We start from the raw sequence: 26,393 nt of genomic DNA on the forward strand, positions 1-26,393 counted from the left end.
TTACTTCTTTTGGCCTTGCCCCAGATTTTTTCACTAGGTCTTTTGTCTTTCAGCATCTTTCTTCTTGTTCTTGGGGGGTATAGTGAAACTCAGAGCAGCTGCTACCACTGCTGCATGGAAAAGATGTCCTGGCTAACAGTTGAACCTGTGACGTTGACTGTCTTCTACAAAGACATTGAGGCTCCTTGTAACCCTAGATTAAGTTCTTGGAAAAACAGAAAAGCAAGCTGGGACTCAGCTTCTCGCAATCATCTCCCATGGTAACTGGGAGGAGGCGTGGTATGTGGATTGGTCCCGCCTTCTTTCTCTCCAAGTCCAACCAATCGGCGCAGAAGCGACGGCGCAGGGAGGTGGAGCTAAGAGCTGCAACGCCGGCGGGGCCTCGCGGCCATTTTGGGTTTCCTGGGTTTCCGGAACTTCGGAGTGTAGCCTGGTTCCCAGTGGTTTCGTGGATCACAGGTCCCGGCCCGCGTCCGAGTGTCAGGTTGGAGCAAGGAAGCGTCCCTGCGGGTAGTGGCGGCGGGGGCAGGATGAGCGCGGAGGCGGCAGACCGGGAGGCGGCCACCTCCAGCCGGCCCTGCACCCCGCCGCAGACCAGCTGGTTCGAGTTCCTGCTGGAGGAGTCGCTGCTGGAGAAGCATCTACGCAAGCCCTGCCCGGGTGAGCGCGGCGCCTGCTGCCTGCCGGGCTTCCAGGACCCCGCGCCTTTTCAGATGCCGCGCTGCGCCCAGGAACCGCGCACCCGAGCCCTCGCTCAGCGTTAAGCGTCCCAGTGCGGGGCACCGCCGTGGCGGGCCGAAGAAAAGAGCAAAACGGGCCCTTCGGCCTCCACTTTTTAATGCTTTTACTGTTTGGGGTTTTAGCACCTGTGAGATGGTCTTCCGAGATGGTTTGGGTTGGGCAGGCAGGCTCGAATGAACACTCCTCTTTACAGAGCCCCAGCTGGGATCAGTTTGGGGAGTTGGAGAGAAACGAGCTATTTAGGCGCTATAAATTAAAATGAGGAAATCTTTGAAAACTGGAAATGCTATAGAGATGCAAGATGAGTATTGTATAATGATGATAATGATTAATATCCCAGTTAGCCCGTGCTATTACGGAAGGAAAATTGCCAGGCATTTCTGGAAAGGTACTAGCGTGAGGCGGTAAGTGCCTTGAATAGGAATTTGCTGGTAAATTTCTAACCCAGATGTGGCTTGTTCAGTCTAACAGACTGGCATTAACTGATGGAAACTACTGTGAGAAGGCAATGTACTTTACTGCGGCGGTTTTACCAACTGTTTTATATTCTTTTAATTTATTGTTTTTGACAAACATTTGTTAAGTGCTTTCTGGGTGCCAGGCATCGTGCTTAATACTTCACGTTATCCCATTTAATTCAGTCTTCACAGTAATCCTGTGAAGTGGTATCATCTCCATTGTGCATTGACTGAAATAGGTGTAGAGAGGTAAGTTGATGCAAGTCCCATCAATTAAGTTTTAAAACAAGTTTTAATTGTTGCATCTCTTTCCATTAATTGACCTTGGTTATTTGCTAACTGGAAATCTCTATCAATTCTGTTCTTAATCTGTCAAGTGCTCTCTTCTGCAGGCATCCGTTATCCCTTCCTCCTTGCTATCCTTCCCGATCTTCCCCTTTCCCCCTAAGCACACTTCTTCTAAACCGTGTTTCTTAGCCATTATAACGACCACAGTTGTTTGGGTTCCTTTTGTTGCCATATACCAGTGCAGTGAATCCTGTTGCATCTTCATAATTAAAACTTAAACTTAAGAGTTTATTTTCTTTTCAATTCTAGATCCTGCACCAGTTCAACTTATAGTTCAGTTTTTGGAACAGGCTTCCAAACCTTCAGTTAATGAACAAAACCAAGTTCAACCTCCACCTGATAACAAGCGAAATCGTATTTTAAAACTACTTGCTCTGAAAGTTGCTGCACATTTGAAGTGGGACTTGGACATCTTAGAGAAAAGGTATTGATTGCTTTTGGCAGCTGTGAAGCTTGGGAGATCCTGGCCGGGCCTAGGTGTTGTTTGTCTTCCCAGCATTCAACCCTCACCCAAAGGCCTTCAATAAGGCAGTGTGGTCCAAAAAGTTATAAAAAATGAAAATAAAATATATTTTGAAATACTATTTAGATATATTGGTGTACTTCTATATAGGCTTTTGTGATGCCAACCTTTAAAATGAAAATTTATCTTTCTGTATATTCTTGGAAAATGTGCAAGTATTTTTCAAAAGGTATAAGAAAGTATTTGAATGTTATGTGAATTTCAATCACCTTTTAAAGTAAATACTTGATGTTATCAATATTAAAGCAGTTGATGATGGTGATTTGGTACGGTGACTAGAGAAAATCCTCACCCAAACACCTAAATGTTTCAGTTTACCTTTATATCTGAAGAAAATGGATGAAAATTAATAATAGGTATTACATAATATATGAATGACTTGCTATTGAATAATAATTCAATTAATTTTATGGTCATAATCAATCACTATCTCCAAAACTATTAAAATACCTTATTAGAATGAGTGCTTATTTGTTTACAAATATATACTTTCAAGGCTATGCTTTAAAAATGATTTATTTTAATCCCCTTCTCACAATTTAAAAAGAAATTCGTTATAGAAAATTTGGAAAAATTCGGAAAATAGGAATAACAGAAGGGACAGAAGCATTTTTAACATTTTTGTGTAGTTTTTGTTTTTTATTTTTTATTTTTTATTTTTTATTTTTTTTTAAATTTATTTATTTATTTTTTACAGAGACAGAGAGTGAGTCAGAGAGAGGAATAGACAGGGACAGACAGACAGGAACGAGAGAGATGAGAAGCATCAATCATTAGTTTTTCATTGTGCATTGCAACAACTTAGTTGTTCATTGATTGCTTTCTCATATGTGCCTTGACTGTGGGCCTTCAGCAGACTGAGTAACCCCTTGCTGGAGCCAGCGACCTTGGGTTCAAGTTGGTGGGCTTTTGCTCAAACCAGATGAGCTCAAGCTGGCGACCTCGGGGTCTTGAACCTGGGTGCTCTGCATCCCAGTCCAACGCTCTATCCACTGCGCCACCGCCTGGTCAGGCTTGTTTTTTATTTTTAAACAAAGTGTGACGATAGCTTATATACTGTTTTCCTTTGCAGAACAGAATATCATGAACATTTCCCCACTTTATGTATTTTGAGGATAATTTCATTGTATGAATAATTTATTAACTGTTTCTTCATTGAGTTATTTTATTTTTTAGTTTTTCACTTTTATAAATCACAAAGCCTTAAATATATTTGTCCTTAATTTTATCTGGATTTTTTAGTTACATTCCTAGTTTGTATTGTGAAGTCCTGGGTCAGGTAGTGTAAATATATTTTTAAAAATTATTTTACTTTATTTATTATTTTTTTTACAGGAACAGAGAGAGAGTCAGAGAGAGTGATAGATAGGGACAGACAGACAGGAATGGAGAGAGATGAGAAGCATCAATCATCAGTTTTTCGTTGTAGCGCCTTAGTTCATTGCTTTCTCATATATGCCTTGACCACGGGCCTTCAGCAGACCAAGTAACCCCTTGCTTGAGCTAGTGACCTTGGGCCCAAGCTGGTGAGCTTTTTTTTGCTCAAGCCAGATGAGCCCGCGCTGAAGCTGGCGACCTCGGGGTCTCAAACCTGGGTTCTTCCTTATCCGAGTCCGACTCTCTATCCACTGTGCCACAGCCTAGTCAGGCAGTGTAAATATTTTTAAGGCACATGTTACAGATTGCCAGATTGCATTCCAAGAGAGTTGTACTACGTTATAACTCAGTAGTAGTATTTAAACACTTTTTTCACCATACATTCTCCAGCATTAAAGTTAAAAACATTTTGATTCTTTTTTTTTTTTGTATTTTTCTGAAGCTGGAGTCGGGAGGAGACAGTCAGACAGACTCCCGCATGCACCCAACCGGGATCCACTGGCACGCCCACCAGGGGCGACGTTCTGTCCACCAGGAGGCGATGCTCTGCCCCTCCGGGGCGTCGCTCTGCCGCGACCAGAGCCACTAGTGCCTGGGGCAGAGGCCAAGGAGCCATCCCCAGCGCCTGGGCCATCTTTGCTCCAATGGAGCCTTGGCTGCAGGAGGGAAAGAGAGAGAGAGGAAGGAGGGGGGGGTGGAGAAGCAGATGGGCGCGTCTCCTGTGTGCCCTGGCCGGGAATCGAACCCGGGTCTCCCGCACGCCAGGCCGACGCTCTACCGCTGACCCAACCAGCCAGGGCCAACATTTTGATTCTTAAGTCTGAAACCTATTAATAGATTTAAGAGGCATAGCAATAGAGCAACCTGTACAAAAACGTATATCTATGGTACAGTTGGAAAATTGACCATTGACGGGATATTTGATGATGATAAGCAATTGAAAATTTTTAGATGTGAAATTAATATTGTGACTGTTAAAAGTTAACTTTTCAGAGCTCTGTTCTGAAATACTTAAGGAAGAAATAATTTAATAATGGAAATTTGCTTTGCAATAATATGGGAAGGAAGGAAGAGGGTTAGGGTAGAGCTGAAATAAATGACTGGCCATCAGCTGATAATTGTTGAAGCTGGATGATGGGCACGTGGGGCTCATATATTCTTTTGTATGTTTAAATAGTTTTCATAAAAGTTTTTGAAATTTTATAATTTGATATTTTCATGTATATTGAGAGATTAATAAAATGGCTCTAGATTTAGTTCTTTAACAATGATTATTTTCAATGAAGATATTGAATTGTACATTTCATGCTTCTTACACAGCTAACCTGCAGACATGTAACTTTTACTTCTTCCTTTTAAGTTTGTCTGTCCCAGTATTGAATATGCTGTTGAATGAACTGCTCTGCATCAGCAAAGTTCCTCCTGGGACAAAGCATATTGACATGGATCTGGCCACCTTACCTCCGACCACTGCCATGGCTATACTTCTCTACAATAGATGGTAAATTTTTTCATAAATCCAAAATGTGGTGGGCACCTCTATTAATTGCACTCTGACTTTCAGAGGTATGCTTTTGAGGGACTCCATATACTCCAGAGCTCTCTCAGGGGTTCTTGGGAACTGTGAGTCTAATGGAGAAAACTTGTAACTGCATAGACTTGAAAAGCAGTCTGATAAAAAAAATTGTGGATGTTTTAGAAAGTTTTTATTATACGTTAATTCAAACCGCAGGTAATTTATAATACGAATTGTGTAAGGAATACTTGAAAAAATAAATGACATAATGTATTAATTTTCTTTTTGTTGTGTTTTCTTCAGGGCAATTAGGACAATTGTTCAAAGTAGTTTTCCTGTCAAACAGGCAAAACCTGGACCTCCTCAGTTAAGTGTGTAAGTTTGCATATATGACCTTTACCTGGCACTTTAAAAAAATTTTTTTCCTACTGAATTGAGAGAGAGAAGAAAAGGTGGGGGGAGAAAAGGGGGGGAGAGAGAAGCATCAACTTGTCACTTAGTTGTTCCATTTAGTTCTGCACTCATTGGTTGCTTTTTATATGTGCCTGACTGGGGATTGAACCTGCAACCTCTATGTATTCATTGAGCCATCTGGCCAGGGCCACCTGGCACTTTTTTTCATATGATTCTGACTTGGAACTTATTTTCATTGGATTTTAAAAAGAAATTGCAAGTTTTTAATAACTTCTAGGTATAGAAGGAGTAGAGCAAAACTTGGAGGGCAGAAGGCCTTTCTTAGAAGCTGGGTTTGGAGGAGTTAGAGGGTGAGAGACTCAGGTAATGTTCTGGATATTTGGAGAACTCTAAAATAGAAGGGGAGTGCTTTGTGAATTATGCCTTTCATTTGAATAAGTATTAGCTGACCTTCAAGATATTAAGTTTTTTATCATTTAATTAAAAGGTTTTTTTTGGGGGGTTGTATTTTTCTGAAGTTAGAAGGGGGGAGGCAGACAGAGTCCCGCATGCACCAGACCGGGATCCACCTCGGCATGCTCACCAGGGGGGCGATGATCTGCCCATCTGGGCCATTGCTCCACTGCAGAGGGAGCCATTCTGGCACCTGAGGCGGAGGCCATGGAGCCATCCTCAGCACCTGGCCCAACTTTGCTCCAGAGGAGCTTTGGCTGCAGGAGGGGAAGAGAGAGAGAAAGAGAGGAAGGAGATGGGGAGGGGTGAAGAAGCAGATTGGCACTTATCCTGTGTGCCCTGGCCGGGAATCGAACCCAGGATATTCACACACTGGGCCACCGCTCTACTGCTGAGCCAACTGGCCAGGGCCTTCATTTAATTAAATTTACTTGAACATGTATTTGTTCTGTATAGGGGGGAAATTACTTTAATACATGTGTTATTTTAGTACACAAAAGTTATTACAAAAGTTTGATTATACCTGGAGTTTGGAACTTAATTCTTTCTTCTTCTTTTTTTTTTTTTTCATTTTTCCGAAGCTGGAAATGGGGAGGCAGTCAGACAGACTCCTGCATGCGCCCGCCTGGGATCCACCCGGCATGCCCACCAGGGGGCGATGCTCTGCCCCTCTGGGGTGTTGCTCTGTTGCATCCAGAGCCATTCTAGCGCCTGGGGCAGAGGCCAAGGAGCCATCCCCAGCACCCAGGCCATCTTTTGCTCCAATGGAGCCTCGGCTGCGGGAGGAGAAGAGAGAGAGAGGAAGGAGAGGGGGAGGGGTGGAGAAGCAGATGGGCGCGTCTCCTGTGTGCCCTGGCTGGGAATCGAACCCGGGACTCCTGCATGCCAGGCCGACACTCTACCGCTGAGCCAACCGGCCAGGGCCTGGAACTTAATTCTTAAATTTCAGGTAGTAGCTTAACCAAATTTAGAATTAGCATAGTTTCTAACTTTTAATAAATGAGCTTTTGCTACCAATATGTTTTTTTTTTGTTTTTTTTTTGTATTTTTCTGAAGCTGGAAACAGGGAGAGACAGTCAGACAGACTCCCGCATGTGCCCGACCGGAATCCACCCGGCACACCCACCAGGGGCGATGCTCTGCCCACCAGGGGGCGATGCTCTGCCCCTCCGGGACGTCGCTCTGCCACGACCAGAGCCACTCTAGCGCCTGCGGCAGAGGCCAAGGAGCCATCCCCAAGCGCCCGGGCCATCCTTGCTCCAATGGAGCCTCGGCTGCGGGAGGGGAAGAGAGAGACAGAGAGGAAGGAGGGGGTGGGGGTGGAGAAGCAAATGGGCGCTTCTCCTATGTGCCCTGGCCGGGAATCGAACCCGGGTACCCCGCACGCCAGGCCGACGCTCTACCGCTGAGCCAACTGGCCAGGGCCGCCAATACGTTTTATTACTAAATTGAGGCTTTTTTAAAAATGCAGAGTCAATGGGAAAATAGTAATAAATGAACTTTTTAAAAAAAGTTTTACTGAATGCTTGCTTTTTTTTTTTTGAAAGTAGAGAAAGAAAGGGAGAGAGAAGGAGGGATATCTACTTGTTGTCCCACTTCTTTATGTATTCATTGGTTGATTCCTGTATATACCCTGACCAGGGATTGAACCTGCAACCTTAGCATATTGGGATGATGCTTTAACCCAATGAGATACATGGCCGGGCCTAGATGAACATCATTTAAATTGAGGGGGTTTTTTTTTTGTTTTTTTTTTTGTATTTTTCTGAAGTTGGAAACGGGGAGGCAGTCAGACTCCCACATGTGCCTGACTGGGATCCACTCGTCATGCCCACCAGGGGGCGATGCTCTGCCCATCTGGGGCGTTGCTCCATTGCAACCAGGTCCATTCTAGCACCTGAGGCAGAGGCTATGGAGCCATCCTCAGCACCTGGGCCAACCTTGAGCCCTGGAGCCCTGGCTGCGGGAGGGGAAGAGAGAGACAGAGAGGAAGGAGAGGAGGAGGGGTGGAGAAGCAGATGGGCGCTTCTCCTGTGTGCCCTGGCCGAGAATCAAACCCAGGACTCCAGCATGCCAGGCCGATGCTCCACCATTGAGCCAACTGGCCAAGGCCGAGTTTTTGTTTTTTTAAGCATGAAAAGAAGTAGCATTAAAAACACTTTTATTCAGTTCAACTTTGTTTTCAAGAATATGCTTTTAAGTTTTGAATTTCCAGTTTTTTTAGTAACATTTGATACTCTGCAATCATTTCTCTTTTAGTATGAATCAAATGCAGCAGGAGAAAGAGTTGACAGACAATATTTTGAAAGTGGTGAGTATTGGCATCAGTTATACTTGAATATTTCTGGAACACATTTAGAGCATGTTTAGATGCGTCTTCAAACGTTAGGTATACAAGAGTTGGCAAGGTCTACATGCAATGACATTTAGGTTTCACTGTTAGAACATAACTTGCTAATATTATCACTTGTACAGATTTTCCGTATTAATGATAGAGTGCTTTACTACCTATCCTGTAGTTGAATTTTTCACAATAATTTAGCAGATATGAGAAATCACTCTTGTGGGGGATACCTTTAGATTCTTTTATATTTTCCAAAAATTTTACAATAACTGCTTATATTTTTAACTTTTGTGGTCAGAAAAGTATAGCAGTTACTTTTTAATTGGTCTAGTTAATATAAAAATAGAAACATGGGAGTTTCCATAATTAAAAATAATCTCTTTAATTCTGTATTTAATACCTACAGTGTGCCAGAGATACCATGTAATGTGCAGGGCTGGGAGAGAAGAGGGCGGATAAGAAACAATCCCCATCTTTGTCACACAGATATGCTATAGTATTTTGAATGTGGATGCAAAAAAATCTGTATTTTATTTTTGTTATCTATCTACCCATTAAAATGGCTGGCATATTGAAGCATACAAACATTTTAACATTTTTATTTATCTATTTTTTTAGTGAGAGAGGACAGAGATGAGAAGCATTACCTTGTAGTTACAGCACCTTAGATTACTTTCTCTTATGTGCCTTGACTGGGGGCTCCAGCCCAGCCAGTGACCCCTTGCTCAAGCCAGCGACCTTTGGTCTCAAGTCAGCAACTCTGGGATCATGTTGGTGATCCTACACTCATGTCTTCCACCCCGCTCTTAAGCTGATAAGTCTGTGCTCAAACTTGGTGACCTCAGGGTTTTGAACCTGGGGACCTCAAGCGTCCCAGATTGATGCTCCATACTCTGCTCCACCACTGGTCAGGCTTAGAAACATTTTTTGAATAAGTCAGTGGAATAGCAAATCTTAAAAGCACTTTATTAACTTTTCTGTTGAAAAAAGGTGATTCTTTTCCAATTTGTGTTTTCTACTTTCACAAGGGAAATTTACTGTATTTTTTTAAGTTAACTGTATTTCAACAAACTTTTTTTTTTTTTTTTTTTTTTTGTATTTTTTCTGAAGCTGGAAACAGGGAGAGACAGTCAGACTCCCGCATGCGCCCGACCGGGATCCACCCGGCACGCCCACCAGGGGCGACGCTCTGCCCACCAGGGGGCGATGCTCTGCCCCTCTGGGGGCGTCGCTCTGCCGCGACCAGAGCCACTCTAGCGCCTGGGGCAGAGGCCAAGGAGCCATCCCCAGCGCCCGGGCCATCTTTGCTCCAATGGAGCCTCGGCTGCGGGAGGGGAAGAGAGAGACAGAGAGGAAGGAGGGGGTGGGGGTGGAGAAGCAAATGGGCGCTTCTCCTATGTGCCCTGGCCGGGAATCGAACCTGGGTCCCCCGCACGCCAGGCCGACGCTCTACCGCTGAGCCAACCGGCCAGGGCCTATTTCAACAAACTTAATTGCACTCCTACGGTATTAAATTTTTTTTTTTTTTAAATAGCTTAGTACATTAAGCTACTAAGTATCCTAGAAATGTATTTTGATTGATGTAGTCCATTGCTGCCATTTTTCTATTTTATTAACTTGTTTATTTCATTTTTCTAGCTAAAAGAACAAGCTTCTGATTCTATTTTGGTACTAGAGGCAGCCCTTAAATTAAACAAGGACCTTTATGTCCATACAATGAGAACACTAGATTTATTGGCTGTGGAGCCAGGCATGGTAAATGGAGAAACTGAGAGTTCTACTGCTGGTTTGAAAATCAAAACCCAGGAGATGCAGTGTCAGGTATTTATTTCAATATTTAATCAATGCATGGCAAGTTTTGGAAAATCTTATATGAGATGATCCTAGTATTTTTAATTAGAATTTACCATATTTCTCCTTTTGTCACTTCTGCTTTTACTAAAGATGCTGTTAAAACTTTGCATTGTATTTGTCGATTCTGTAAGACTTCACTTGAGATTTTTCTAAAAGGAATGGAACAGAAATTTTGTTTGATCTTTTGTCTCTGAAATAGTTTCCCAGTTGTATTTAGGAGACAGTGTAAGTCCTGAGAATGCAGTAAATACACAACTGGTATACAGTTCATTCATATTACTAGAAATCTATTCAAACCCCCCCCCCAAAAAAAAAAAATAAAAGCCCAACTGATTGTGCTAGACTAAAAAGTGCAGTCCTCTGAAGAAAATACCTAGTGTTTCAAGGATTGTAAGGTTACCTGCTTTCCGTAATCCTGGGCCCTATTTCTTCAGTTTTCAGTTGATGTTAAAATGTTATTTTATTTATTCATGCTTGTTTCTTGTTGGATTGTAAACAGTTTGAAGTTTCTTTTTAAATATCTTTTTCATCTCCCTTTTTTTTTAGCACAGTACTTTGAGTATAATAGAAATTTAAAAATATTTGTTGATTGCTTAAAGAGTCAGTAGGATGGTGTCTTTTATTTTCTATATATTTTTGACTCTCATTTGAGTTGCCCTTTTTTTTGTGACAGAGACAGAGAAAGGGACAGAGGGAGGGACAAATAGGGACAGACAGACAGAAAGGAGAGAGATGAGAAGCATTAATCATCAGTTTTTTATTGCTACACCTTAGTTGTTCATTGATTGCTTTCTCATATGTGCCTTGACCGTGGGCCTTCAGCAGAGTGAGTGACCCCTTGCTCAAGCCAGCGACCTTGGGCTTCAAGCCAGTGACCATGGGGTCATGTCTGTGATCCCATGCTCAAGCCAGCAACCCCATGCTCAAGCTGGTGAGCTCGGGGTTTTGAACCTGGATCCTCTGCGTTCCAGTCCAACGCTCTATACACTGTGCCACTGCCTAGTCAGGTGGCATGACTTTTTAAAATTTTTTTCAGAGACAGAGAGTCAGAGAGAGGGATAGATAGGAACAGACAGACAAAAATGGAGAGAGATGAGAAGCATTAATCATCAGTTTTTCGTTGCTACACCTTAGTTCATTGATTGCTTTCTCATATGTGCCTTGACTGTGGGGCTACAGCAGACCGAGTAACCCCTTGCTGGAGCCAGCGACCTTGGGTCCAAGTTGGTGAGCTTTGCTCAAACCAGATGAGCCCGCACTCAAGCTGGCGACCTCGGGGTCTTGAACCTGGGTCCTCTGTATCCCAGTCCAATGCTGTATCCACTGTGCCACCGCCTGGTCAGGCCGGCATGACTTCTTTAATCACTGTTTCCCATTCAGTAGCTACAACTGTGTTGAGAGGTGCCTTTTCATATTAGTGGTTATAGGATTGAAGGTAATAATATTTTTAAGATCTGACAAGATGGAGCTTACAGTAGAAATAGGAGTAATAGGGCATAAACAATTGGTGATTTTGTTAAATTATTATTATTTTTTTTAATTTTAATTTTTTATTTTATTTATTCATTTTAGAGGAGAGGGGAGAGAGAGAGAGAGAGAGAGAGAGAGAGAGAGAGAGAGAGAGAAAGGAGGGAAGAGCAGGAAGCATCAACTCCCATATATGCCTTGACCAGACTAGTGCAGGGTTTTGAACCAGCAACCTCAGTGTTCCCAGGTCGACGCTTTATCCACTGCACCACCAGAGGTCAGGCAATTTTGTTAAATTATTAATGAAACTTTCATATAGGAAGGTTTCTGGTACTGTAGTATCTTTTTTTTTTTTTTTTTTTTTTTTTTGTATTTTTCTGAAGCTGGAAACGGGGAGAGACAGTCAGACAGACTCCCGCATGCGCCCAACCGGGATCCACCCGGCACGCCCACCAGGGGCGATGCTCTGCCCCTCCGGGCGTCGCTCTGTCGCGACTAGAGCCACTCTAGCGCCTGGGGCAGAGGCCAAGGAGCCATCCCCAGCGCCCCGGCCATCTTTGCTCCAATGGAGCCTCTCTGCGGGAGGGGAAGAGAGAGACAGAGAGGAAGGAGAGGGGGAGGGGTGGAGAGGCAGATGGGCGCCTCTCCTGTGTGCCCTGGCCGGGAATCGAACCCGGGACTTCTGCATGCCAGGCTGATGCTCTACCACTGAGCAAACCGGCCAGGACTTGGTACTGTAGTATCTTATAATCACTGAGAGTCTGTTTAAAAGTTATTGGTAAAAATATATTATTGGTAACACTTCTGATTTTCACAATATAGTGAATGATATAACCTGAAAAAAAATAAAATTCATAAAAACATTGAGATGTGCTAAGTAAAATATATCCAGTATTCTTTAATTACATAACAGTCATAATTTCTGTTTTTTGAATGGCAAATTAGTAGTAATACTTCCTGGCATGTTACTATTTAAGTGCATTCTTTACATTACTAAAATTTGCCTAACTCAAAAAAATATCTTAAGTTTTTTCCCCAGTAAAATCAAAAGTATAACTGTTTTGAGAGCAGCTTCATTATCAGTTTTTTTTAACCTATTGATTACCTCTTAACTACAGAATTTAAACTCATTTTAATAGCTAGCTAGCTAGTATAGTAATACTTGAAAATATATTTTGAAATATATTTAGACACGACCCCATGGTCACTGGCTTGAAGCTCAAGGTCGCTGGCTTGAGCAAGGGGTCACTCACTGCTCTGTCTGCCTGGTGGCCTTGAAAGGGGAATTATATGTAGCTATAATATGAATGTATGTGTATATGTATGTGTGTGCGTGCGTGTGTGTGTATAAAGCTCATATATGTGTGTTGTTTTTTTTCTTTTAGCACTCCTTTACTGTAGATGGGTTGAAGCTTTCTAGACTGAAAATCAGACAAACATTTAGTGTGGACTAAATAGTACAAAGAAGTACTCTGGAGACTGAGAAGCATTAAGTCTAATGCGTTGAACAGGACAGAAGAATCCCTATAATGCATATCAAGCATTATGAGTACCACAGACTATATATAGCTTAGGAATTTGAATGAGGGATATTTGTTGGCTAAGGTTGATTTGGTGTAGATAGAAATAAAGGGTGTGGAATGAAGTTTATTTCTAGCATCTGATATGAGGGGGGAATTGAGGAGATTGGCATGATTGAAATGTGATTGCAACAGAGAAATTAGTCCAGTTTGTGAGATCCTTGAAAATCAGGCCAAGGGATCTGAACTTCCTCCTACTTGGAATAATTTGAAGACTTCTTAGGAAAGATCAAGAAGACTGATCTGTCCACCATGTGTAGAATAAAGTTGAGGTAGGATAATGGGAACCTAGGGATCTGGGTTCAAGTCTTGGGTCTACCAGTACTTATATGCTTTTAAGCAGACATGTCACTTACTGGGCCTTAGTGTTCTTGTCTGTAAAATGGCAAAGTTGAACAATCTGAGTCTTTGAGTTCTGTACTCAGTGAATCTAGGCACCAGTTTAAGAAAGTTTTTGGAAAAATATACAGATTCTATTTAGAAAAGAGACAGCTGGAACTATACTATCATTTTATAGTCATTCAAATTTCTCAGTGTTTTATTCTGTCCTGTGCTGTTTTAGAAGACATGCTCCTTCCCTTCACCCGACTTTTGGAGAGATTCCCCAGTATCTGTTCCCCTCTTCTATTTTAGAAGAACTCTCTACCTTCTGAGACTTGGTGGAGGTGGAGCTTGTCTTCTGTAATAGAACTGAAAACTCCAAATATTCTTACCCTGCTTGAGGGCAATCAGGTCACATAGGTGTGACAGACATATACATTTAGTTTAGACTGTTTAATAAGAGCTGGTAAGTCAGTGAAGTGGTGATGATAGAGAGTCCATTGTGCTGATGAGTAGCAGCAAAAGCAACAGTAAAATCCAGTTTCCAAGGGCAGCACTACTAAGGTGTATGTACGATACGAGCTGCGGAGTCTAATGTTGAGATGGCTGCTACAGTGGTGTCTCAGTAGACAAGCTGTGGCTTATCCTGACTGCTTGTCCCCCCTTGCCCCTTTTTGTTTTTCAAGCCTGATTCTTTGACCTTACCAATAATTCTGTAGGGCACCGGAAATCTTACCAGTAAATCTATTTTCTGCTTCATCAGGGTTGGTTTTTCTTTCTTGTGACTAAGATCATTGATTATTTCACTGCTTATTGAAATATTTTCTTTTTTCCTACATATATATGTACCTGTGTTTTGCTGAGATAAAAATAATTTTGGGATTGTCAATTTTTAACTACATGAAAAATTATTAAGCACATTGGTGTTCACTACCATTTTAGGTGTGTTATGATTTGGGTGCAGCATACTTCCAGCAAGGCTCTACAAACTCAGCTGTCTATGAAAATGCCAGAGAAAAATTTTTTAGAACCAAAGAACTAATTGCAGAGGTAAATATGGTCATAACATGCACATACTATTCAATCCTTTATAACATCTGTACATTTTTTCACTTCAGTTTTTTTGATAAACCATAGGTGTTTATTGTAGTAATGCTGCAAAGTTCATAAAGTAATGAAAACACTTATTTTGGACTTTTAGCGAGACAGAGTGGTGGGGGAAAAGCATTCATTTGTTGTTTCACTTAGTTGTACATTCACGGGTCGTTCCCATGTGTGCCCTGACTGGGGATCAAACCTGCAACCTTGAAGTTTCGGGACAACGCTCTGACTGACTGAACTAACCAGCCAGGGCTAAAAACATTTAAAAAAAAATCTATATTACTATTGCCTGGAAATAACCTGTTTTGCCATTTTCACTTATAGTATATTTTTCTGGTTTTTATTTTTTTCTAAATGTTTTTATATAGTTAAGCTCATTCTCAATATATACTATTTTGTATCTTGCTTAATTAAATCTTTGATTAGACATTTAAAATGTATTCTATTTTGTGATTTGTCTCATTTCCCTCATGTTTGGCCATTTTGGTTGTCTACTGGTTTTATTTATTGTAAAGTTACAATATTTATAGCTCTAAGCATACATTTTGTTGGAATTTTAGATACTTCCAAGTGAATTCCTGCAGGTAGAATTGCCATTTTCAGTGCTTATTAATTTTTTAAAGTCTCCAAACCAGTTGCTTTGCCAGGTACCTTTCTCTGAGAGGAATCAGCAGTGAGTTGTTTTTATTTAGTTGCTAGTTTGATGGGTGAAATATAGTATCTTTAAAAATTTTGTGTTGTCTTAGCCCTGACCAGGTGGTGTCGGTTGGAACATTATCCCAGTCCACTAAGGTTGCATGTTCGATCCCTGGTTGAGGGGACATCTAAAGTCTTGCGTTTCCTTAAGGAGAAGCTTTATTCAGTGCTTATCATTTGCAATTTTCTTTTACGATTCAAATGACTGAAATTTGAAGTATATAACTAGGTTGTTGTATGCCTGATGCCCAGAAAAAGTCCCACTTCAGTGTCCTTTCCTCATTGGAAGAAGAAAATGCACTTGAGATTTATTTAAATCTATGCTTGACGGGTCGGGAAACCTCATTTTACTTGCCGGGGGAACTCATCAGATTTCTAATTTTATGACATTTCAAGTATACCAATTTAAAACTTAGATTTGTGTCTTTAAAACAATTTTTCTGTTTTGGTAGAAGCATTCCTAATCTTTTTGAGCATGTGAAGCTTGAGTTTATTTGCTCTTCCCCTGTAAATCTCTGCCAAGTATATGTATTTTTAAATATTTTCAGCTTGTTTTTAATGTTGTTCATTTTTTATTAGTCAATTTCTTAATTGTCATACCTACGTTGATCTGAAAACTAAACCAGTAGTCATCAAACATTTTTGTAAAGGGCCAGCCAGTTAGCAGATATTGATTTATTAGTTTTGTTGACCTTATACCGTTTTTGTTGTGTATTCTCATTTGTTGTTCCCACCCCCCTTTTTATAACCCTAAGACTCGTTTTTAGCTCAAGGATTGTACAAAAACAGGCTGCAGGCTAGATTTGTCTTGTGAGCAGTAGTTTTGCCGATGCCTCCTCTAAACCTTAAACCTTTATATTTTTTATGTTTCCTCTATCCCTGAGTTTTTCTTTAGCATTTTCTTGTACTGTTCAAATGCACTAAGTGGGTGTTAGACTACTGTTTCTGTTTCACTGATGGATAATGATATATATACCTCTTACTTTACAGATAGGTTCATTATCTCTTCATTGTACCATAGATGAGAAGCGGTTAGCTGGCTATTGTCAAGCATGTGATGTTCTTGTACCTTCTTCTGATAGGACATCTCAACAGTCAACTCCTTATAGTCAAGTCCATATTTGTTTGAGATCTGGTAACTATCAGGTAAGACTTACAATGGGGATGCAGTAGTGTAGTTGGAAAGATTTGGAAGCCAGACAGAACTGAGTTTAAATACTGGCAGTATCATTTTGGCACTATCATTTACCAGTTGTGTGATTTGTGGTGAGTCAGACTGTGAGATTGGTCTATAAAATAGTAATAATAATTACCCTATTTCATAAGCTTCTTATGAAAATCAAGTGAGAAGTTACAGTTTATAAACTCTAAGGCAAAGCACTACATAGGTGTTGACTCTTTGTTGTTATTCATACTATCCTTTCTTGAAGGTATAGTTTGTCTATTTGAAGTACATTCTGTAAGAAACTTTATAGTCAGAACTTTTAGCCTGACTAGGCGGTGGTGCAGTGGATAAAGCGTCAGACTGGGATGCAGAGGACCCAGGTTCAAAACCCTGAGGTCACTGGCTTGAGCGCGGGCTCATCCAGCTTGAGTGTGGGCTCACCGGCTTGAGCGTGGGGTCACTGGCTTGAGCATGGGGTCATAGACATGACTCCGTGGTCGCTGGCTTGAGCCCAAGGTTGCTGGCTTGAGCAAGGGGTCACTTGCTCTGCTGTAGCATCCCGGTCAAGGCACATATGAAAACAACTAAGGAGAAGGAATGAAGAATTGATACTTCTCATCTCTCTCCCTACCTACCTGCCTGTCTGTTTCTATATGTCCCTCTCTCTGTCACACACACACACAAAAACAAAATAAAAACTTTTAACTTTAAAAAAAATTATGGCCCTGTCTGGTTGGCTCAGTGGTAGAGCATCGGCTCAGCATGTGGAAGTCCGAGGTTCTATTCTTGGTCAGGGCACACAGGAGAAATGACCATCTGCTTCTCCACTGCCCCTTCGTCTGCTGAAGTTATGGCTCAAATGAGCAGGTTGGTCCTGGGTGCTGAGGATGGCTGCATGGCCTCACCACAAGCACTAAAATAGCTTGGATGCCAGGAACGGAGCAGCAGCCAGCCCCAGATAGGCAGAATATCAGCCCCAGACGGGTTGCTGGGTAGATTCTGGTTGGGGCACATACGGGAGTCGGTTTCTCCACCTCCCTGCCTCTCACTTGATTAAAAAGAAAATTGGGGGAGTGGGGTGACATGGTTTGCCAAACCATATAGGTTTTAAGTGTACAATTCAATGTAACACCATCTACACACTGCATTGTGCACTCTCTGCCCCATGGAAAGTCCATCCCCATCCCCCCCCCCCTTTGTCCTCCTCTCCCTACCTCCACCCTCCCTTTTTTTTGTAACTTTTAGTGAGGCAGACTCCTGCATGCACCCTGACTGGGATCCACTTGGCAACCCCACCTGGGGCCCAGTGCTCAAGTACTGAGCTATTTTTAGTGCCTGAGACTAATGCATTCCAGTGGAGATATCCTCAGTGCCCAGGGCCATGCTTGAACTGGTCAAGCCACTGGCTGCGGGAGGGGAAGAGGACAAGAAGGGGGAGAAAGGAGGGAGGAAAAGCAGATGGTAGCTTCTGTGTGCCCTGACTAGGAATGTCCATACGCTGGGCTGATGCTCTATCCACTGAGCCACCAGCCAGGGCTTCTTTTAACTTTTAAAATTATATGTAGAGAACTTTGTTTAATGGAGCCTAAAGTTTTTTTATTTTTCAGTTATAGTTGACATTATTAGTTTCAGCTGTACAGCACAGTAGTTATATATTTATATAACTTAAAAAGTTATTTCCCCAATAAATATTACACCTACTTGACACCATGTATAGCTATTATGATATTATTGACTATATTTCTTAAGCTGTACTTTACATCCCTGTGACTGTTCTGTAACTATCAATTTGTACGTCTTAATCTCTCACCTATCACCCAGACCCCCAGCTCCCCTCCCATCTGGCAACCGTCAATTTGTTCTTTGCTTCTGTGAGTTTGCTTATGTTTTGCTTGCTTATTTATTTTGTATTTAGATTCCACGTGAAAGTGAAATCATAAGGTATTTGTCTGTCTCTGTCTGACTTACTACACTTAGCACAATGCCCTCTATATGGAGACTCGAGTTTTGTGTCTGGTTTGAAAGTGTAGTCTTGTAAGCCCAGCCGTATTAACCACTGCACGCACATATTAAGACTGAAGGAGAAAGGGAGCGAAGCCGTTTTGGTAGGTTTGGAGGCTGTGTTACCGAGCCCACTGTGCCAACGAGCCTGGTACTGATTTTAGTTTTACTCATGAAAAGGGCTTAATGGTCTATTGAGGTTTTTGTTGCCCCTGTGGTTATGTATCTTTACTTTGGTAATGAAAGTCAATGGGAATTAGAATTTGTACTTTTAAAATCTTTATTGGAAAGCCTTTATTTTAGAAAATGAACAGTGCCTCATATTATTTAATTCAAGACAGGAATCATGAGGACTTCCCTGGCCTCCACCTTTCCTCGGGGCCAGGGAACCTCACCGGTCAGGATGCGTGCTCTGCACTCAATAAAGCCTTTTATTATTCCACACACACACAGAAAAAGACAGGAATCATGAAGTGAAAGAGCTTTAGCATACCTTTAGTTTTCTGTCTCCAAAAACTACTGGAGCTAAAGCCTGGTTTTTTAGTTCACTGTTCTCAACTAGAGTTACTTTTCCCACAGAAAATAGAAGAGAGGGGCTAGTACTTTCTCCCCCCACCCTGGAGCCCTTTCGAAAAAATACAGGTTTTCTTGTGGATGGACGACAGATGCAAATGAATTTATTAAAGACTGGAGATCTTTCAGTTGCGTATTCCTAGTGAGGCTTATAGAGGGTAGGATCAATTATAGTTAAGATATAGAATCTTTAAGAAGATCCCTGGAGTTGTACCTGTGCAAATAAGATCTTAGAAATATTACTCACAGAGAGGCCCATGTTACTGTGAGTTTAACAAGGTGCCAAAATGTGTGAATCAGAAGGTAGTGTAATTGGGTAGCTAGGAAGAGGAAAATAGTGATTTTGTTGTAACTATGAAGTTTATCATTAGTTATTTATGCAGGAGTATCTTAGAAATCATATTTAGCTATTTAGTATTGGAATAGGATTCTCCATATGAGCTGCCTGGTTTTTGTTTTGTGCTGATCAAGCAGTTGTTGAACCAGCAATAACAAATGTGCTGGTCAAGCAGTTGTTGAACCAACTATAACAAATCTTTTTACTTTTGGCAAGGGATATTTTGCCCTGTGTATCCTTCCCTTGCTCATGTTTGGCTGCGGAGGTGAAGCAGTGGTTGCCTTAAGTTTTTTTTGTTGTTGCATTAGCGAAAGAGAGAGACAGGAAGGGAGAGAGATGAGAAGCATCAACTTGTGTTATGTCACTGAATTGCTCATTGATTGCTTCTCATGTGTGCCTTGACCAGAGACCTTGAGCTCAAGCCAGTGACCTTGGGCTTCAAGCCAGCGACCCTTTAGGCTCAAGCTGGTGACCATGGGATTATGTTGATGATCCCACACTCAAGCTGGTGAGTCTGTGCTCAAGCTGCCACCTCAGGGTTTTGAACCTGGGACCGCAGTGTCCCTGGTTGACGCTTCATCTACTGAGCCACCCTGGTCAGGCACCCAGCCCTATAGTTTTGAAACCACTTTTGTCAGTTATTTGGTAACGGCTGGTCAACTTTAATTTTAAAATTCTCTTCCCTATCTCCTCACACTGTCATTCCTTCATCCCTTCTTTCTTTCCTCTTCCATTGCTTGGTAAAGAGCTGAGAAAGTCTGCATGTAACAATCCATGCATTTTCTGTAATTCACTAAATAATATATTTATATTTTAAACCATTCAAATTTATTAGGATAGTTTTTAGCGTGTTTTTTTCCATCTTTATTATGTTTTAATATTTTAAAAAGTTTGTGTATGAGCTTGTGTTTAAAATGAACGAGAAGAATTTTTTTTTTAAGTGAGTGAAGGGGAGATAGTGAGACAGACTCCCACATTGCCCCTGCCAGTATCCACCCAGCAACCCTGTCTTGAGAAGATGCTTGAATCAATTGAGCTATTTTTAGCACCTGAGGCTAATGATCAGGGACTAGCCAAGCTATCCTCAGCGCCTGTGGCCAACACTTGAACCCATCAAACCACTGGCTGGGGGGTGAAGAGGGAGAGAAACAGATGGTTGCTTCTTTTTTTTTTTTTTTTTTTTTTTTTTCATTTTTCTGAAGCCGGAAACAGGGAGAGACAGTCAGACAGACTCCCGCATGCGCCCGACCGGGATCCACCCGGCACGCCCACCAGGGGCGACGCTCTGCCCACCAGGGGGCGATGCTCTGCCCATCCTGGGCGTCGCCATGTTGCGACCAGAGCCACTCTAGCGCCTGAGGCAGAGGCCACAGAGCCATGCCCAGCGCCCGGGCCATCTTTGCTCCAATGGAGCCTTGGCTGCGGGAGGGGAAGAGAGAGACAGAGAGGAAAGCGCGGCGGAGGGGTGGAGAAGCAAATGGGCGCTTCTCCTGTGTGCCCTGGCCGGGAATCGAACCCGGGTCCTCCACACGCTAGGCCGACGCTCTACCGCTGAGCCAACCGGCCAGGGCAGATGGTTGCTTCTATTGTGTGCCCTGACCAGGAATTGAAGCTGTGATGTTCATATGCTGGGCCGACACTATTCACTGAGCCAGGGCCAAGAACAATTTTTTCAAACTTCTAATGTAGCTGCACTACCTCTTACTAATTAATGGAATCTCTCACATCTCATTTTTGATCCATGATCTTTCATTTTAAAATAGTGGAGCATCTGAGATCTTGCTCCAAGGCTTGTGTCATTTGTTGGCTCAAATAACTGATACAAAGTCTCATTCGTTAATAAATAAGTTTAAAAATGTAAATGTATAAAAGAGGAAATTATTTTTATCCTTAATCTAATTGTAAAATTTTAGGAGGATTCTTCTAGTAAGATGTGTGTGTGTGTGAGAGAGAGAGACAGACACACACACACACACACACACACACACACACAGGGACAGATAGGGACAGACAGGGAAAGAGATGAGAACCATCAGTTCTTCATTGTGGCACCTTAGCTGTTCATTGATTGCTTTCTCATATGTGCCTTGACTGTGTGTGTGTGTGTGTGGGGGGGGGCTGCAGCTGAGCCAGTGACCCCTTGCTCAAGACAGCAACCTTGGGCTCAAGCCAGCGATGATGGGCTCATGTCTTTGATCCCATGCTCAAACCAGCATCCCTGCGCTCAAGCTGGCAACCTTGGGGTTTTGAACCTGGGTCCTCAGTGTCCCAGGCCGATGCTCTATCCACTCTGCCACTACCGGTCAGGCTTTGTGGTTTTTCTTTAGTGTGTATTTTTGTTATAGAAAGATAACTTTTAAAAATTTATTTTTAAGTTTATTTTAATATTTTGGGGAGAAAGACTTCTTTAAAATAGAGAAGCTTTGCCATGATTTTTGAAATGGATATAATTTTATGTCTGTGTTCTAGGAAGTAGTAAATATTTTCATTGAAGATAACTTAACCTTCAGTTTACCTGTCCAATTCCGACAGTCAGTACTAAGAGAACTCTTTCAGAAAGCTCAACAGGGGTAAGTAAGTAAAGCAAAGTGTTACTTTTTTATATTTGAATAAAGGAGCAAGTGTGCATTTTGGGTCTATTAAAATCATACCTCCAAACCACCTGTAAGTCTGTGACAACACTTCCACTTTTATTAGTATATGGAAATTAACGTAGTTAGAGGAGCCACTGCAGTGTTCTTCTAATCTATTTTACAGAGCTTGGGGAAAAAAATTATAGTAACAGAATTCGATTTTATTATGTAATCTACATAATCTATATAACTAAATTGTCCCTTGATAAATTCAAAACTTTTGCTCTGTGTTTCCCCCAACTTTGGTATTTACTAGTGTGCCTGAATATCCCAAAATCTTAACCTCTCAAGAATAAATGGCTCATTTCTTGTGAATTTTGTTTTGTAATATATACCTTTTTTATTTAAAAAACATTAATGGATCTGTTTTTGTATTCTACAGAAATGAAGCTTTAGATGAAATCTGTTTTAAAATCTGTGCCTGTAACACAGTTCGTGATATATTGGAAGGTAGAACGATTAGTGTTCAATTTAACCAGCTATTTCTTAGACCTAATAAAGAGAAAATAGACTTTCTTCTTGAGGTAAGACATTATTTCCCCTTTTAACGTATACTTTTGCTTTAAGTTACCAGTAAACTGTTAGTTGCCAAATCCAGTGCCGTCTTTTCTGTTTTCATTTGAGCTGCCTGCCTAGCTTGTCTCTTTTCTACTTCTCCTCTGATAATGAATTTTCCTTAGTTCTTCATTGACTTCTGTTTTACTCTCCCTTTAAAGTGTTTTTATTTACAAAATTTTTGTCCTTGGCTCTCTCATTTTCTCCGGTAATTTTTTATTCTTATCCAAAATGTCAGTCACCTATTCTATCACTTGTTTATTAAAAGCTCAAATCAAGGCCCTGGCCAGTTGGCTCAGTGGTAGAGCGTCGGCCTGGCGTGCGGGAGTCCCAGGTTCGATTCCTGGCCAGGGCACACAGGAGAAGCGCCCATCTGCTTCTCCACCCCTCTGTCTCTCTCTTCCCCTCCCACAGCGAGGCTCTATTGGAGCAAAGATGGCCCGGGCGCTGGGGATGGCTCCTTGGTCTCTGCCCCAGGTGCTAGAGTGGCTCTGGTCGCAACAGAGCTACGCCCCCTGGTGGGCGTGCCGGGTGGATCCCGGTGGGGCGCATGCGGGAGTCTGTCTGTCTCTCCCCGTTTCCAGCTTCAGAAAAATACAAAAAAAAACCCCAAAAACCAAAAAATCCTCAAATCATACCTCTGGCCTCTCATGAGTTCTAGAGCAGGCGTCCCCAAACTTTTTACACAGGGGGCCAGTTCACTGTCCCTCAGACCGTTGGAGGGCTGGACTATAAAAAAAACTAGGAACAAATCCCTATGCACACTGCACATATCTTATTTTAAAGTAAAAAAACAAAACAGGAACAAATACAATATTTAAAATAAAGAACAAGTAAATTTAAATCAACAAACGGACCAGTATTTCAATGGGAACTATGCTCCTCTCACTGACCACCAATAAAAGAGGTGCCCCCTTCCGGAAGTGCGGCGGGGGTCGGATAAATGGCCTCAGGCAGCCGCATGCGGCCCGCGGGCCGTAGTTTGGGGACCCCTGTTCTAGAGTCTGAGTTTTTACTGGATCTTTCAGCCTCTTTCTTTAATAGTTTTAATGTAATAGACATTGATTGAGAGAAGTACATAAAGCATAATTAATACCACTTAGTTCCAAAGTGCAACATTGTCAACACTCTAAAAGTCCTTAGGCTTCTCACGAAACCCCTTCTGCCTCCCATGAGGAGGCCCCTGTCCTGCCTTAGAATCATAATCATTTCCTCGCTTTTCTTTACAGTTGTATCACCTTTGTATACACCTTTAAAAATATTCTTTAATTTTCCTGTTTTGAACTTTATATAAATGAAATCATACAAAATTACTCATTTTCTTTCACTAAACATTTGTGAGGTTTTTTTCCAAGTAGTTTAATGCAGATTCAGTTTTTTTCACATTGCTGTAAGGTGGGTTTTTTTTTTAGGTGGAATTAATTTTAAATCTGTATTTTAAGTGAGGAGGGGAGATAGTGAGACAGTCTCTCACATGCACCTCTACTGGGCTCTCCCTGGCAACCCTTGTCTGGGGCTAATGCTTGAATCAACTGAGCTATCCTCAGCGCCTGAGGCTAATTTTTGGACTGGCCAAGTTATCCTCAGTGTCTGGGACTGAAACTGGAACCAGTTGAGCCACTGGCTGCGAGGGGAAAGAGAGAGGGGAAGAGAAGCAAATGGTTACTTCTCACGTGTATCCTGACTGGAAAGCAAACCTGGAATATCCGCATGCCGGGCCTGTTCTCTCCCCACTGAGTCAACTGGCCAGGGACCTCTAAGGTGCCTGACCATGGCACAGTTTATTCTTATGGTGAAGGGCATTTATTTTTATAGTTTCTGGCTATTGTGCTGCTTGAAACAGACATGGATACACACACACACACGTCTGTCTTGGAACATGTAGAGAAAGTGTATTACATTATAATATTAAAGTGTGTTTGGCACTAGTATGCATGAGAACTCTCACTGGTCAGCATTCTTACCAGACTTGGTATTTTCAGATTTGCCTGTCAGGTCATTGTATAATGGTACTGTATCTCATTGAGTTTTAAATTTCCATTTCCCAATTACTAAGGAATTTACTAGCTTTTCACTTATGTTTGCTCATACAGATTTTGTTTTTTGAGGTATCTGTTCCAAGGGGTATGCCTCATTTTTCTATTGCATTTTTTGGGGGTGTTTTTGCAGAATTTTTTTTTGGTAGTTCTTTATATCTTCTGTGCTTTACCAATTTTATATCTTGTGGGATCTCCTTTGAGTTTGACTTTTGTTTTAACTTTATTTTTATTGTTTTAAAAGCTCTTAATTTTAATAAAACATTTATAAAGGAAAAGATTCATGATTTCTGTATCTTATTGAAGAAAGCTTTTCCTATCCTGTGGTCATGAAGATAGTCTGACAGTTTATCTTCTAAAAGCTATATAACAGCCTACCTTTCACATTTAGGTCTTTAATCCACTTACAGTTGCTTTTTTCGGTGTCATGTGAAGTGGGGGGAATAGCATCAGACTATTCCCCCCCCATTGACTGTCCATTTGTTTTCCTGTCATTTACTGAATGGTACATCTTTTTTCTGTCAATCTCCAGTGCTACTTTTGTTGAATGCCAAGTGTGTGTGGCCTATTTCTGGGCTCTATTCTGTGATACTTTTCCATTTGTCAATTTATACGTCAGTGTTCCTGTGTCTTGACTTCTGAGGCACAGTTTTCAGAGGTGTATTGGTATGCGTGACCCTTTGCATTTTGCTGTAAGCCGTAGATTCAGATTGTCAAGTTCCACCAATAGGCCTTGATGTGTTCTTGTTTGTAGTTACATTACATTGAAAAACCCATTTGAGAAGAATTAATCTCTTTATAGTACTGAGTATTCTAATCCTTGATTGGTACAGCTCTTGACTAATTTAGATGTTTTTAAAATGTCTTTCCAAGCTTTATAATTTTTCCATAGAGGTCTTGTTTTTTTTATTTTGTTTCGTTTTACTGCACGCTTTAAAATAGTTTATGCATTGGTATAGAGGTAGAGTTGAACTTTGTATAATGATTTCATTTCCACTACATTGCTAATCTCTTAAAAATTATATTTATCTGTAAGTTTATTTTTTTAATAAACAGTTTTCATCTGTAAATAATGCATTTTGGTTTTTTTCCTTTTCTAATTTTTTCATTTTAATTTCTTTTTAATTGTTCTTATTGTGCTATGACCTCCAGTACAATATTCAGTATAAGGGGCTCTGGAACATTTCCTGGTCTTATTCTCAGTTGAGAGGAAAAGGTTGCACTGTCTCACCATTTGGAATGATGTTTATGTTTTTCTTGTAGCTACTCCTTATATAATTGAGGAAGTTTTCATCTATTCTTAGTTCACCACGGGATCTTTTTTTTTCATCATGAATGATTTTTAGATTTTTATCAAGTGCTTATTCTCTATGTCTATTACAATGTTATAATTTAATATTTTTTTCTAATCTGTATAAATGTGGTGAAGTATATTAATTGTTAAAATATCTTTGCTTAAAAAAATATCTTTACTTAACTGGAATAAACCCAGTTAGGTCATGATCTTTTTTATCTTAGTTGCCATGATTAACACATAATTGTATTTGTTTTAGGTATATGTTGTGATATTTTAAATATATATATTGCTGGATTTGGTTAGTTAATACTTTAAGAATTTTTTACATTCATGTGTGAGATTGATGCACCTGTTTTTTGTTTTTGTTTTGTCCTGCCTTTGATTTTGGTTTCATGGTCCTGCTTGCCTTATAAATAAATTGGGGTGTCTTCTCTCTTGCCCAGAGAAGCATTCATTTGTTGCTCCACTTAGTTGTGCATTCATTGGTTACTTCCTGTATATCCTTTGACCAGGGATCAAACCCACGACCTTGTTGTTTTGGGATGATGCTCTAACCGACTGAACCTACTTGTCAGGGCCATGGCGCATAGTATTTTAAAGATA

General features: G+C 41.2%; 1 protein-coding gene across 3 annotated transcripts in view; it reads left to right on the forward strand.

Annotated features, from left to right (window-relative positions):
* The first annotated feature begins 395 nt into the window (after positions 1-395).
* The window catches only part of INTS8 (integrator complex subunit 8), a 70,816-nt gene continuing 44,818 nt past the window's right edge, over positions 396-26,393 (forward strand). For all 3 annotated transcript variants that reach the window (XM_066379142.1, XM_066379141.1, XM_066379143.1), the window contains exons 1-10: positions 396-660; positions 1,797-1,971; positions 4,808-4,948; positions 5,267-5,338; positions 8,090-8,141; positions 9,813-9,995; positions 14,339-14,446; positions 16,184-16,339; positions 21,739-21,839; positions 22,285-22,426. In XM_066379142.1, the coding sequence (XP_066235239.1) occupies positions 531-660; positions 1,797-1,971; positions 4,808-4,948; positions 5,267-5,338; positions 8,090-8,141; positions 9,813-9,995; positions 14,339-14,446; positions 16,184-16,339; positions 21,739-21,839; positions 22,285-22,426 (1,260 nt within the window). In that variant the 5' untranslated portion in view covers positions 396-530. The remainder of the gene's footprint in view (positions 661-1,796; positions 1,972-4,807; positions 4,949-5,266; positions 5,339-8,089; positions 8,142-9,812; positions 9,996-14,338; positions 14,447-16,183; positions 16,340-21,738; positions 21,840-22,284; positions 22,427-26,393) is intronic.

This window comes from Saccopteryx leptura, chromosome 3 (assembly GCF_036850995.1).
Source record: "Saccopteryx leptura isolate mSacLep1 chromosome 3, mSacLep1_pri_phased_curated, whole genome shotgun sequence".
Classification (NCBI taxonomy): domain Eukaryota; kingdom Metazoa; phylum Chordata; class Mammalia; order Chiroptera; family Emballonuridae; genus Saccopteryx; species Saccopteryx leptura.